Source organism: Dermacentor andersoni, chromosome 2, assembly GCF_023375885.2.
Source record: "Dermacentor andersoni chromosome 2, qqDerAnde1_hic_scaffold, whole genome shotgun sequence".
NCBI lineage: Eukaryota > Metazoa > Arthropoda > Arachnida > Ixodida > Ixodidae > Dermacentor > Dermacentor andersoni.
This window is the reverse complement of record NC_092815.1, coordinates 117,509,621-117,524,914: the sequence shown is the minus strand read 5'-3', so window position 1 is coordinate 117,524,914 and position 15,294 is coordinate 117,509,621. Positions and strand designations below refer to the sequence as shown.

The following is a 15,294-nucleotide window of genomic DNA, read 5'->3' as shown; positions in this document are numbered from 1 at the left end:
TGAGTTGACAACAAAGTTATTTGTGTACTAAATTTAATTAAGAGAGTGAATGGCAGCAGCAGAACAGGCGAGCAAATATGTGTAGTGCTGCTAGGCAGGATATTGTTTACGGCTTGTCACAGTGCACAGCAGATTTGTAGACTGGCAGTTTTTTTATATTAATTTTCACCTACATAAATAAATTATGATAAATGTTTTTTTTATTTTGCACACTTGATTTCATTCTTTCTCTGCTTGTTTATTTGTGTTAAACAAGGATCAATATATCTGGCTGCTGGCTTTTCATGTATTAGTATATGTCTGCATGCTTGTTCTTTCAAGAGAGTTTCATATTTCTAATTTAGCAATGTGATCTTCATATGCTGCCTTTGAAATTAAATATTGTGCTATACAAACCAAGTGCTTTCATTCCTAGGGGTTTCACGCAGAAAAGCCACATGCTGATACTATTATTGTTTGCTTCTTTCCTCAGCTACATGATCAGCATATTCTTCCAGTCAGCTACTGTGGCTTCACTGACTGGAATAGTGGGATACTTGATCAGCTTCCTGCCCTTTGTGATAGCTGTATCTATGGAAGCAACCTTTTCACTAAAACAAAAGCTCCTTCTAGTAAGTATGCATGCACACATTATCTGTGTATAGCATCTGCACAAATATTGTTCGTGGGTGTGTATGTGTGTGTGTGTACATGTGTGTGCTTCCATACATGTGTGTGCTTCCATGCATTTGAATATGTGCATGCATGTACACGCATGTATATACATGTGTCTCAGCTAACACTAGCCAGGCTATTGAAAGAAGAAAGATTAAAAGACACAGTACCAGATACAATTACAAGACCCATGATGTACGCTCTCCAGAGTCTCATTACCAAACAATACGTCTTAAAATCTTATCTTCATCTGTATTTCTTAATTTTGTTTATTTTTTTTAACAGCTTGGCTAAGGTTAGCTAGGACACCCTATATGCAACAAGCTCCATACAGGGTTGCTGAAAAACTCTTTGCTTGACCAGAAGGAAGCATTAATAACAAAAATGAATTCTAGTGTGAGCATATTTCATTTAACCTAATGTCACTACTGCCAAAAAAATCTGGGTTCTCTGTTCTATATCGTAATACTGCATGCAGCAAAAGTGACCCTAAAGGGCACCAGCTGGTGAGTCCATGGCACTGGTACACAAAAGCAATTTTAATTGAAGCAAACATGAGTCCATCTTGTTAACAGTGTGACCATACTACATCGCAAGGCGTGGGGTTGCGCTTCTGAAATGGAACACACATAGAAACTGATATGAAAACACAAAAGCTGGTGTTTATGCCTTACAATCATGCCACACCAATTAGCCCCCATCGAAGCACTTCTGACCATACTGTAGTTACACTTGCTATATTAGATTCACTGCATTGTTTAATGTAGCTATAAAGCAGAACACTGGTGCCACCATTAACAGAGGCAGCCATTTTTCTCCCTAGCTACAGATAGGCTATAGCCTACCCTTAGGGTCCTTCATGGCAATGGCTGCACCATAACAAGGAGGTGCTCATAGCACCATGTCACACTGATGAGCCACAAAAGCAATTTGTTGCAGAAGCCAGGTGTGGAGCAGCTACTAATGTTAAGTGAAGCACCCAGGTTCTGCTTCAGTGACCTTATGTAGTCTTTTCTCCTTAGCTTTTTTTTTACTTCATAGAAATTCAATGAACTCATATGTGAACACACACACACACAGATATATATATATTTATATATATATATATATATATATATATATATATATATAATGTTTATATAATGTTAATATATATAATATATATAATGTTTGTGAAGGTTCTTGTTTCACAAAAAGAATTTTGTGTTGTTTTGTGTTGCTGAGTTCCGAGACATGGTTTTCCTTGGTAGTAGAGTATAGGGCTGCCATGAAATTTATGATTGTCATTTGTTTCCTAGATCATAGACAAGTATTTATTCTATTGCAACATTTCATCCGAATTCACACATTGGGCATTGCTTCTGTATCGAAAACTGCTCAAGAATTTTAAGTAGAACACATTTTTAGATACACTTGGTATGGCAGTTGACATTTGGTTGGGCTGCCAAGAACATGGCACAAGTCTGATTGACACCTTTTTTTATAATTTTCATACATTGCCCTGCTTTTGGTCTGCAGTGCTGGGCAATTTTGAATACTAATATTACTATTAGGTGACAATGGGCACTATGCCGTTAATGCTTTCATCATGCAACGGTGTGAACATCAGCTGCAATTTCTTTTTGCAAGAGGACATTCACACTAGCCTTGAAGACCGACATATATATAGTTAATTCTTTGCTGACAGTGTGTGCAGATTTTATCAAAAATTAAGGATATATAACTCTTCATTGTAACTTTGAAAATTAAGGTATGTTAACATATAAAATCATACTTTTCCTTAATGCATTGAATGTATACAAGAAAAATGTGTACCTGAGTCCAGCCTAGACTTTTTCAGTAGCCCCATCAAAATTATGTACAACCTAAGGTATATTATTTTCTGAAGCAATCAGTATACTTTGTGCTTACTAGAAATGCTGTGCCTAATCTTGTCCTATGGTAATTTTCATGCCAATCTCAAGGCATCTACAGGAACTGATAAATTCTTTCATATTTTCAGTGTTTGTCCATGTCGACATCATTTAGCTATGGCTGCCTCTACATCAGTAGATTTGAAGAACAAGGCTTAGGTGTGCAATGGGAATACCTGTGGCAAAGCCCAATTCCAGGAGACACCATGAACATGGGATACTGTATTATCATGATGACAATCGACAGCTTGGTGTACTTCATCATAGCACTTATAATGTCGAATGTATTTTTAGGTAAGTGAGCTGCAGACTTTATGGATTAGTTAACTCCACTGTAATTTATTAAGAGCCACTACATATTTAGATGGAACACTCAAACCAGACATACGAGCTTTCTTGCATAGGGAAAAACATTGCTGCAATGAATATGCTTGCAATTATTATCATGTGCATTGTTCCAAGTACATTAGGTTAGGGCACAACCACTGAACTATAGCCCTGTTTTAACTCCTTCCACATTTTGGATGAGCTTAGCATGGCTTTGTGACTTACAAATAACCATTTTGTTGAAAACAATTACGCCTGGTTTTGTTCATTACGCGCTTCTTCATTATGATTGTGCCTGCTCTTTAATCATTCGGGTATGTAAGGTTTAATTATCCTATAGCTTGACATATAGATCGCAGATGGCAGCACTGTACCTCGTACATGAAATATCAAGTTTGCGTGAAGTCTCTTCGGTAAAAAAAAAGTCAGACTTGTGTACACTGACCAATGCCTTTATTACTGTTCACAATTAGACGTCTGGACAGTTTTCCAAATGTCTAATTGAGAATCTTGTAAATGGTATACAACTGCCTTCAATTATCTGAGGAACCAGGCAATGATAGTAATGAAATAAGCAAACAGCATTTTATCAGGTGTGCATACAGTATCACGTTTGCCAAAAGAAAGGTATGATACTATAGCACAGTACACTAAGTTAAAGGAATGCAAACATGATGAAAATGGGAAAATAATAAATTGGAATGAGTTCATAGTTGTGGGCTACCTATAACCGAACCATCCTTATTTATGACTGTAAATTATTCAGCAATGGTTATCTACCCAGAGCGTTCACTCAGTAATTGGTGCCCCTATGCTACAACTGCACCTAACCCATTGCAGAATAATTCAGAACAGTCCCCACATTCATCGTTCTGTCTCCCTCAAGACTTCAATAAGTATTTTATCTTGTATATATTGGAAAGAAATTAGTATTCTACTAGCAGCAGAAGCTTGATGTGGGCGAGTTGTTTTAACATACTTGAAGAAAAGAGCGCTACAAAGGCACGGACTAAAAGAAGAGCATGTACGAGGGACAGTGCTTGTCCGTCATACATGTTCTTCTTTTAGCTCGCGTCTTTGTAGCGCTCTTTTCTTTTCTTCAAGTATTCTACTACTTCGAATGGTAAATTCTTGAATTTAATGAGTCAATTTGTGAAATTTCAAATATTTGCACACCCCCACTGTTATGTAATCACTCATCACTGTTATAAATCACTGTGTGAAGTGGTGCCGGTAAATTGTCATAAATGCTATAAACAAAGCATTTATTAAATGCATTGGTCACTTTTCATGAGAGGCATCATACAACTGAATTAAACATTGATGTAATGCTAAAAAAACTGGCTCACACCCTGCACATTGCTCCTATTTGAACACGAACCTATGGTAATGTTGCTAGAATCAAAATATAGTCATTTTCTTGTTCAGCTGTCTGTCTATATTGTCATTTAGCTAGAAGATCCAGAGTGTCTGTAAGCTTAATCCTTAGCACTGTAAGACTAACAGCCTGCCCCAGTCATTTGCCCTTAAACTACTATATCTGGTTATATCTACCACCTTCTCATTCTAGGTGAAAAGGCATCATTCTCTAGAAGAAAACTACTGGCCTTTTTCTCAACCAAGAACAGTGGTTCAACATCACAATACTACTTACAAAATGGTGTAAACGGCAGCACCAAACCACATTTTCTCAAAGGTATGTTGCTTTTTAGTCACTAAATGGGGATGTATTTAGATTCTCTCCAAGGGCTCATCCTAATTCACAAGCATTTTTGTTCCATCTCCACAGCTCCCTGCATTCTGAATGACAAAGTGCCAATGGCATCAACTGGCATATCTATACAGGACTTGTGTATTGCCTACAACAGTGGGAAGGCTGCAGAGCGAATAGCTGTGTCCCATTTGTCCCTTAATTTTGATGAAGGCCACATCAACACACTTCTCGGCCAGAACGGTGCAGGAAAGACCAGCACAATGTGAGAAACAGACCACACTTGAAATTGTACTCTGATTCAGATTTCATTCTTTCATTCCAGCAAAAATGTTACAAGGGTAAAAGAAGTGAGAAATATATTTACAAGATATTTACAATAACTGTAGTAGCTGACAAGATTTCAGACAGCACACGATGTTAAGAGTGTCGTCTTCTTAGGACTAATCTTGAAAACGTCTTCTTTGTCAGCCTGTCACAATATGTTTGATAAGACAAACCTGAAATGGTCCATGCACTTGCAGAAAAGTACTGACTGGACAACACTCTGCAACCTCTGGTGAAGTGTACGTGTACGGGAGCAACGTCAACAATGCGGCAAAGGAAATCAGGAAGTACTTGGGCTATTGTCCTCAGTACAACACACTATATGGAAAGTAAGCACACTGTTTCTCTCTTGCCATCTCCCTCTTCTATTTATTAAACAGGAATGTTCATCTCAAGCGCAATCTACATAGCAATATCTGATGCTATGTTTCAGGCTTACTGTCAAAGAACATCTTATTTTCTTTGGCAATCTTAAAGAACTGCTGTCACCTGAGGAAGTGGAAGAAGATGTTGAAAGGTAACAATTTCAAACTTTGCTTGCAGCATTTATGGTTAAGTTAGTCTTGTATCTACTGTGTAGAGTTGAAATGCAGCCAATTTTTCTTTTGTGTTTATTTGAACCGAAAATGCACTCCACAAAGTGTTGTGCATGAACCAGATGCAGAAATATGACAGAAATGCATTTAATGAAAAGAAAAGAAGCTTTATATACAAAGAAAAGGGCAAATCCATATGCTCAAGGCAGAGTAACGACTATGCAGCATGCCAATAAAATCAATCTGCACTCAAGGCACCAGGGAGCATTTAGAACATTCAACTTTCACACCTTTGACGTCTGAATAAAGAAGTGTTAGCTGTTTAATATTTTAACATGCATTCCCATAGGTCTCTTTTTCTTCATTGTTCCATCAGTTTCTACAACTGTTCTTGAGCGAAAAATTTTATTCAACTTGCTTTGATGCAGGTTGATACGACAAATGGGTCTGAAGCACATGGAAAATGAGCAGGCATGCCATCTCTCTGGAGGCCTCCAGCGAAGGCTGTGTGTTGCCTTCTCCTTTGTAGGGGGCTCAAAACTTGTCATTTTGGATGAGCCCACAAGTAGTGTGGATCCAATGGCACGCCGAAACATATGGGACCTCATATTAAAGCACAAACACGGTAATTTCATGTCTTTCTGAACTGCAGTGTTTCAATCATTTTGCTATTGGCATCCACCAGCTTCTAAACGGTGACAAGGAACATTCCTGTGCTTGCTTCTCAGTCAATGCATGCAATACCGGGTATGAGTGCATAAACCCTTCAGCTAATGTCCACATTAGGTTGATTGATTGATTGATTGATTGATTGATTGACTGATTGATTGATTGATTGATTGATTGATTGATTGATTGATTGATTGATTGATCGATTTGCTTCGTCACAGTACAGCATAACAAAAGGTGGAGGGAAAAGCTGTTGAAATAACAGCTTAAGAGATCCTTCGCCCCCTTTCTCAACAATTACGGCATCTGAAAGACAGCACAATATCACAACACTGTTCTTTAACGTGACACATTGTTTTAAATAGAGATCAAGCCATAAAAGAAAACTAAAAACATAGCTCATACATACATAGCTTATATAAGAAAGAAAGCCACTGTAATCTCCTGCACTTATATAATACACTACCTAGTTTAAACAAGAGCTGCTAAGTCTGCTGCATTTAAATAAATTACTACATAGTTGATACAACAAGAAGAGCCGCTAATTCTGCTACACTTAAATGAGACACATATATTGCTTCTCCATTGTAATGATTTAGAATTAGTGGCAGAGTACATCGAAGCATTTGAAAGCCATAATTGGCACGTAAGTAAGGAATGTTCCACATTTCTGTATTTCTTGTTTCATAGGCCTTTTCCTTTAAGCAAAGATTCCCCAATAGGTGCTAGAACTGTAGCATTATCTGTCAGTCTCAATATTTTCTTCTGTATTCTCAATAATTTTGTTAAGTTTATTTCTGTAGTTGTTCCCCAAACCAAATAACAGTAGTTAAAATAAGAACTAAAGAGCAATTGTATATAAATAACTTTGGGGACAAGGGGACAAGGTACCACAGATGTGGCTTAAAACTCCAGTCATCCAGCTTAATTTTATTTGAGTACTATTCACGTGGTCTTGCAAAGAGCTGGAGAAATGTACCATGGGTACTTTCACTGATTTCACTATTTCTATATTTAAGCCTTAAATACAATGTTATTCTGGAAAGACACTTGTTTACCCTACAAATGAAAAACTACAGCTTTCAATTTAGTCACATTTATTTTTGACTTATTGTTACTTGTCCAGTTGTCTAACTTCTGTAAGACATCATTAGCTTTACAAGAAAGAGTGACATCTGATGCTGACATGACAAATATACCTGTGTCATCTGCATATATAATAAACTTACTGCAGTGGTGGCCTAGCAGTAGAGCATCTGCCTCGTATGCTGGAGGTACTGAGTTCAAATCCCGGTGCTGCAGGAAACCCACCATTATTTTTTTTCTAATGTGTAGAGATGTTCTCTGGCCTGGTGCTCGGCTTCTCATGGGGGCCCAATGGGGGCCCAATGAGAAGCCGTTGGGCCCATTTGAGAACCCATTGGGCCCTCAAAAGGGGGCCCAATGGAGATTTCCCGAGTTTTCTCTGGGTGCCTTTGTACAACCACAGACAGCCTTGTTGAAGCGCATCCGCCGTGGCTGTGGGAGGCAAGTGCTGCCGCCGAGGACCTAGCGGTAAAATAGGTAGAAGAGTGCTCCTGGCTAGTGCTTGGCCATTATAGGACCTCAACGCTTGGAAAGGGGCGTTTGTCTCTGACCTGAAGGCTTTTCCACCTCAATAGGTGCATTTTGGTATGCCACATGGGAAATTACCACCATGGGAGAGGCCCAAACTTCCTTTTTGTTTTCACGAGTGTTTCAACGGGAATATAGGGCACAGGCTCCTTTCCTAGGCATACCACTCCTGAAGAAAGCTGAACGCCAGGTCAAGGTACACTTGTGCCCATTTAAACCAGTGGGTGCCTGGCGGTGAAGGGAATCGAACCGACAAACTCCCACAGCTGAGGCGTGTTAATGAAACAATCACCTTCAGAGTATCAAAGGGATACAATTGGAAGCGGGAATAAAGTCAGTGGGTGCATCCGCTTTATTGCATGTACTGCTGATTAACTCTTAGCTGCAGTTTCAAGTCACTTGATACATTCAGCTGATTTTGGCATTGTACATATATCTTGTGTAGCCTAGTACTGAAGCTACATGCATGTAGGTATCCATTGTCATCTAATGGAAGCACAATGTCCACTGCCTTCAACAACATTAAAAGGCCTGAAAGCAGGTGAAAGCAAGATTTTGAAAGGGATGCTTATATAACCCAGGGACAGGCATGCATATAGAACCATCTGGTTCTGCAAAACTTATTGCTTGGTAACCTCAGTCATGCACCTAACGTCTCTCATGAATGAGGTGAAATTTACTTAACAGCTGCATTTCTGTTGTACCACATCAGACCGCACGATCCTGCTCACAACTCACCACATGGATGAAGCCGACGTGCTCAGTGACAAAGTTGCAATTATTCACAAGGTATACTGGTTTCTATACATTAAATAGTGAATGTGTTTGGGGTAACTGCACTAAAAATTTAAAAAATTTTTTTTTTTTTCTTGCAGGGAAAACTGCTGTGTGAAGGCTCTCCACTTGTACTAAAGAGCAAGTTTGGCTTCGGCTACAAGCTATCATTGACAAGAACCTGCTCGGAGCCTAACAAGGACAGTGACTCTGGACACTCATCGAATGTGTCAAGAACAAGTGTTGATGGTACACTACTATAATGTACAAGGGGTGGGGGAAGGGGGAGTTCCACCATATGCTATGCAACATGAATAGCTATAATGTATTACATGCCTTTCACTCCCGCTAGTTCTCTGCAGCACATATGATGCATGTCATGCTTGAGCACCTGGCTAGGATTTACAGCAAATTTAACGCGCATGTTTTAGTTGTCCTTTTGAATAAAAACGTGCCAATTGCCACTATGAAATATTCATTAGGTTAAAATCTATTATATGTGTAGATACCAATCACGGAACAAAACCATACGATATTTTGTTTATTATTGTTTCAGCATGTTGCTTGTATTACTGAACTTAGACGAGCACATATTGCATGTATATTTCGCTCTTTATCCACATATAAAAACCAGAGAAAAAAAATTCTAACTTCATAGCCCACATACAGCTTTTACAACAAATGGTCACAAGAGAGAAAATTGGTGCCAGCAGAATTCACAATGTGACTAAATATGTTGTGCAATGGCAGTAAAGACATCACAAACAAGAAAAACAAGTGTGTAGTAAAAATGAACAGTGCAGTTTTGCCACCTTTCGTGGTTTTTAACCCAAACAAGCAATGAGTGCAATATCTGCTCTACCGGAGCGTGTCTGTGTTACAGTACATACTTTTGTATTATCTCTTGTTCTCGAGGTGTAGGTGAAATTTTTCTGGGGAAATATAAAGAGCCCCAAGACTGCAAAACAGTAACATCAATTATTATAGTTAGAATAACTTTCAAACAGGCATCATCAAGCTTAGATATTTCTTAAAAGAAGGCAAACATATTTTTGATTTTGTGATAACTAAACACAAGATGGGCTCATGGGTACAGCTCATTTACAATGGCCAAACCAAAGCAACATTGATTGAATGTTGATAGGTCAGTAGGACAGATATCCAAGCATACTGGCATAAGTAGCAAGGAAGAGTAGAGTTCAGGTTCGGTTAATTGAATAACCTGCAGGCTTTCATATCTAATGGCATAAGTTGATGCCGGTTCTGGAATGCAAGTCGCATTTGACCTCAAAGCATGATGTGCACCTGCTACTTCACCTTATAGCAACCTTAATGTTTTACAAGCATTTTATGGTTGTACACCTACTTTATGAGCTTGAAAAATGTTTAAAGGGACAGTAAACATAAAATTAAACCCAGTCAAATTGTTAGATCGGCACTCTAAATTGTGGCCAAAGTGAAAAACAAAAGTTTCCCAAGTGAGAAAACAGTGTGAACAAGTGATGACAATGGTTCAACCATTGTGAAGGCACGTCACCGATTTCGATTCATAGCTCACAAATATTAATCTATTAAGGGTAGAAGAAAAATGATTACACTGCATCTGACCAGAAAAAGAAGTGCAGTTCAGGAAATTTAAGATTTTCTCACTGCATAATTAGCTAATGCCAAATACTTTGCAACTTTGTAGTGTGGCCCGTTATTTATGCTACTTTCTAACCTACACGGGCAATTGCCTCCAAAGCATGACCTCCAAGACAGCTTGCACTACAGGATTCCTTTACTGCACTAAACACGTAGATGGTGAACCTCCATCCAGTTTCTCAGGCAACCTGCTGTCTTCAAAAGCCATTCTGTTTTCAATTTCAATATTCTCAGCTGCAAGGTCATGTTTTAGCACAGAGCAAACACTGTGATATTCTGAGGAACATACTCTATAATTCTAGCTAGACTTGACAGTTGTCTTTAGAATCTTTTTAAGCATAATTGCTGTACAAACACCATATTATGCAATACATGATAAACAGGTGTTCGAGTTTAAAGGGCTGAGAATTGAATTGTTATGCTTGATCTTTCCAGATGATTCTTCTGACATTGAGGGCATCCTTCATGTTATCAGAGGCATTGTTCCACCAGCTAAAGTCATAGAAAACAATGGTGGAGAGGTGGTGATCAGCCTCCCTCAACGAGATCCGGAAAAGAACAACCTCTACTCCTTCTCCCACCTCCTTTCACTACTTGACGAACGCATGCTTGAGTTTGGATTTGGAAACTATGGTCTCTCAAGCACAACACTTGAAGAAGTGTTTCTTTCGTTATGTGCCATATGCGATGCAGGCAAACCAGTGCAGCCAGGCCTTGCACTGCCTACTACAGTGAAATATGGAATTACTGGCAGACGTGACAAGCTTCATCACATAGGTTTGTATGCTGTTGGGCAGAAAAGTATGGGTGTTATTTATGCAACTTTGCTATGCTTAGATCGATGAACAGTTAACGCCTCCTATTTACATACTGCTGAATGGAATGCAGGCAAAATGTCAGTGCAAACATAATGTATGCAGACATTAACAAAACTCTAGAGTTGCTAAAGTGAAGTAAGTCGGGTCTTGCATAGTATGTAATAATTAAGCCAGCTTTTATTGGCATCAACAAGGGGAAAAAGCTTAATAAAATGTTTCAGCATGTTTTCGGTATGTTTCAGTTTGTTTCAGTATGCATTATTAAAAGTAAAAGCTTACAGGCGACAGGAGCTACTACAAAATGAATTTTTAAAGCGAAGCTTTGTTTGCCTCTTCCTTCAACTTTCCTACTGCTGCTGCTGCTGTTTCTGTCTGGCACAATATGTCGAGGGGTGGTTCAGAGCATGTATGCATGACAGGAACACAGTAGAGAGGAAAGGCGACGCAAGAAACTCGTTTGGACCTTTGCACTGTGTCGAATGTGCACAATACCCTCAGAAGCTCCCAGGGTGCTTTAATTATCCATGACCCCCCCCCCAAAGCATTGCAGAAATTGCAGCACGATCCTTTCTACTAACATGCAAGTCCAGAGGGGATGTGGATAGAACTGTAGAGAGGAGGCAGAGAATAGGTAGAACCAATGCAGTAGCAAAACGAGTGAATAACATCAGCCTTGCCACTCTTTACTCGCAGTTACCATACGAGGGGTAAGGATAGGAAAAAGATGACGTGAAAAGGCAAGGAAACGCTACTACTATAGACACAACAGTGGTTGCAGGCAAACAGGTTAAATTTAAGTTTGAATGCACAGTGCGGTTCGTTTCTGCTGGTTCTGAAATATACACACCATGCAAATTTGTTAAGTGAGCAGCTTATGCAGGGCGTGCAGAATCATAGCCACATTAAAGCAGCACATTAGATGACACTACAAGAGAGGTCACAGGTCAAATCAACACTTCTGTGCCCGCCACAGTGGCTTTGTGGCTATGGCATTGCTCGAGGTTTCGAATTTGATCCCGACCACGGCAGCTGCATTTTGATGGGGGCGAAATAATGAATACTCATGCACTTACATTTAGGGACACATTAAAGAATACCACGGTGTCAAAAATGAATCTGTAGTCTACCACCACAGTGTGCCTCATAATCTGATTGGGGTTTTGGCGCAAACAGCCCCAGAACTCAATATTTACTACTCCTGCCATGATGCGATGTGCGATGTGAGGTACTAAGTATGCTCAACCCTCTCAGAGGTTAGGAAGTATGGCGCACAATGCCTCAAGCAAACACCTCCTCCTGTATGTTCTATGCACTAGTATGTAGACAAACAGCAGTGGTGCATGCAAGGTAATATTTAACATCAACTCACCAATCTCGTGTTGAACTAAACACGGAAGAAATGAAACATTCACCGTCAACATCACCACTAATTATTGTCAATCAAAGCAAACAGCACAGAAAGCTTTACTAATGTAGATTCCCAAAGTGCATGGGATCCGCATAATTTTTCACTGCCTCGGTTTACAAACCGAAAATTTAGAAGAGCACTGTAGTAACTGTGAACAAAAGTGACAACCATTGTTATCATTTCCAGGATACTTACTATGCCTGTGAATAAATTTTTCGTGATCACCATTGTTCATAAACTTTTGTGGACAATAATAATAATGTGCTAAGATATGGTTTATGACAGCAGCAATAAATTGTTGTTTAATAAACTTAGTTCGTTACACTTCAATGTAAAGGACACTGATAGCGCTCACTGAACTGTGATGTGACCTACATTATGAGCACAATGCAACAAGACTGCTGTTGTAACACACTGCTCTTGATAAAATCCAACCACTGTACCTTTGCAGATGTCACACTAGAATGCCCCGACTTCATGCATACTTTAGGAACTGCGCACCCTCTGTCGGGACGCAAACTAAAAGCAAGCCAATTCAAAGCACTTATCCTGAAACGTTTCTACCACACCGTGAACAACTGGAAGGCAATATTCTTTAGCATTGTGCTTCCATGCACATTCATTGCCATTGCCATGGGCTTCACTATGATTGCACCAGGAACTGTACCTGAGCCATCACTGAGGCTAACAACGCAGCTATACGGGCCCGGAGCAGTTGGTTTCATAAGGTACGTGGTGAAATTCATCTTGGATTTTATGTGCAAATATGATCAAGCAGTTGTTTTTTCAACTGGTAATGGCCATTATGCTAATTACACTTATGTTTCATTACTTCAAAAACATTGATTAATCTTACATTCATATTCTATTACAGTGAGATCCCACCGACCGATGCGTCAAGAAGGATGCTATCTTTTCCTGGAGTAGGTCCATCCTGTCTAGAAAGAAATGCACCACAGTAAGTTTGTTCCTGCCTAATGCATGATTCAACCATCATACCTTTAAGCAATAAACAGGCGTGCTCTATGCCCTTCTGGAACAAGTTTTTACGGAAATATATACATATACAGCTTTTAGAAGAGGCACACATGAAAGAAAACATGTTTGAAACACTCTTCAAGGTAACATGCAACATTACGCTTCTACTTAATCTTCTTAAAAAGAACACTGTTATTAATTAAACACTGGAAGTATTGTATTAGTCAAACATTGTTACAACAAATCCACATCCAACACAAAGATACCATCCTCATATCCGATATTCGTTATAAGCATTCACTAATGATTCATCATATTCTTGTTTGTTATGTGGAGGCTCTACTGAATACAGTTCTTAGAAGAAAATGATAGTTCAACTTTCCCCATAAAAGGATAGTTTGGACAATGGTTTCTCGTAATTCTTCCAAGCAAATTTTGCTCGCACCTCGTGTTTACTGTAACACAGATAAGTTCTTTACACTAAACAGGTACTGAGCTGAGCAATTTGTTCTTAAACTGATGCCAATGTCCTTATACATCTTACACATACTATTCAATTTTTGCAGGTCGCAGTGCATGAGCATTACTGGAATGACAAGTGATGCCACGGATATACCGAAAGGAACACTCCATTACACCTGTGACACTTCAGAAATTCAAGAAGAATGGGAAGATGTGCCAAGTATTATGACAGAGACCACTGATGTTGTGTACAATGTCACGGGATTGAACATACCAAATTATCTCCTAACATCATTCCCAGCATTCATAGAAAGAAGGCAAGGTTTAAAACTTCTGAAAATGTACCATATTTTCAGGGCTGTAGTCCAGGCTTAAAAGCTGAAATTTTGGACCTAGGGAACTATTTAACCCTTTCCATGCCTTGGACATGCCTGGTTCATCCATTGGTATCTGGTAAAAATGGCCAAGAACTAACTGAGCTTGTCAGTAGTACTTTGTATTTTCTAGCAATGTCATGGACAAGCCTCGTTTTGTCTCAGTGCTTGGTCGTGCTTTGGTAGATGGCCGCACACAATCTATGGGGCAGTGCAAGCAGAAGCAAATTTATTCTTTCTGAGGAAATAAAACATCTTGCCAATTGGGGTCTTTAAAAATAATATTGCACTTTTGGTCAGAATTTGGCATAATAGCATGGCATGGATGGGGTTAATAATGCAAACTGTACATAGTTTAACCTTTTGAGACTGTAGGCAGACTTAAAAAAAAACCCAGGCCTAACTGCACGTCAAACTTGTTACAGCAGTAAATTCCATAGCAAAATCAGCTAAAATATGTCTAACATTATCAAGTCTAACAAAGAAGCCAGGGTATTGCTGCTTGATTTTTGCTTGCAGATTGTATACTGGTTGTGGACAATATAAACAAAAACATTATTTTCAACCGAAACTTGTACGCCATGTACAGTCTGTGCAGACTACTTAGGAATTAACTTTTTATTTGAAGTCCCAATTTACCCCTGTAAACTATACACTGGGTGCTAGCTATAGCCCAGAAAATTCAGCAGTACATAAACTAAACTAGCCCTCAAAATGAGGATTCAGCTTTGCTGTATGAACAATCTGAGTATAATCCATAAAGCAACCAAGAAGCCAGGGCTCTTTCATTTGCGGCCTTGCTATATAGTATTGTCGTTCCTGCAGCTGGCAAAACTTTTTTTTATAATATTGTGTTCCACATATCACAATAATCATGTAGTGTCCCGTAAAAAGATTATGAACATTGCAGGTATGGAGGCTGGACCTTTGAAAAGAAGCAGGTAAAAGTATGGTATGACAACACGGGCTTTCATTCGATGCCTGCATATCAAAATGCACTCAGCAACGCTATTCTCAGGTCTGCCATCAGCAATTCCACATCTCCTCTAAATGCATCCAGAGTGGGTAAGTTTAACACTCCTGAT

At 39.1% G+C, this 15,294-nt stretch overlaps 1 protein-coding gene across 1 annotated transcript in view; it reads left to right on the top strand.

Annotated features, from left to right (window-relative positions):
• LOC126541326 (phospholipid-transporting ATPase ABCA1-like) overlaps positions 1 to 15,294 on the top strand; it is a 55,877-nt gene that overhangs the window by 18,946 nt on the left and 21,637 nt on the right. Inside the window, exons 22-35 of the mRNA XM_050188071.3 lie at positions 473 to 611; positions 2,657 to 2,861; positions 4,465 to 4,590; positions 4,684 to 4,870; positions 5,130 to 5,261; positions 5,366 to 5,449; positions 5,897 to 6,093; positions 8,464 to 8,540; positions 8,627 to 8,774; positions 10,605 to 10,946; positions 12,847 to 13,123; positions 13,270 to 13,353; positions 13,940 to 14,152; positions 15,120 to 15,274. Coding sequence (XP_050044028.3) covers positions 473 to 611; positions 2,657 to 2,861; positions 4,465 to 4,590; positions 4,684 to 4,870; positions 5,130 to 5,261; positions 5,366 to 5,449; positions 5,897 to 6,093; positions 8,464 to 8,540; positions 8,627 to 8,774; positions 10,605 to 10,946; positions 12,847 to 13,123; positions 13,270 to 13,353; positions 13,940 to 14,152; positions 15,120 to 15,274 — 2,366 coding nt within the window. The remainder of the gene's footprint in view (positions 1 to 472; positions 612 to 2,656; positions 2,862 to 4,464; positions 4,591 to 4,683; positions 4,871 to 5,129; positions 5,262 to 5,365; positions 5,450 to 5,896; positions 6,094 to 8,463; positions 8,541 to 8,626; positions 8,775 to 10,604; positions 10,947 to 12,846; positions 13,124 to 13,269; positions 13,354 to 13,939; positions 14,153 to 15,119; positions 15,275 to 15,294) is intronic.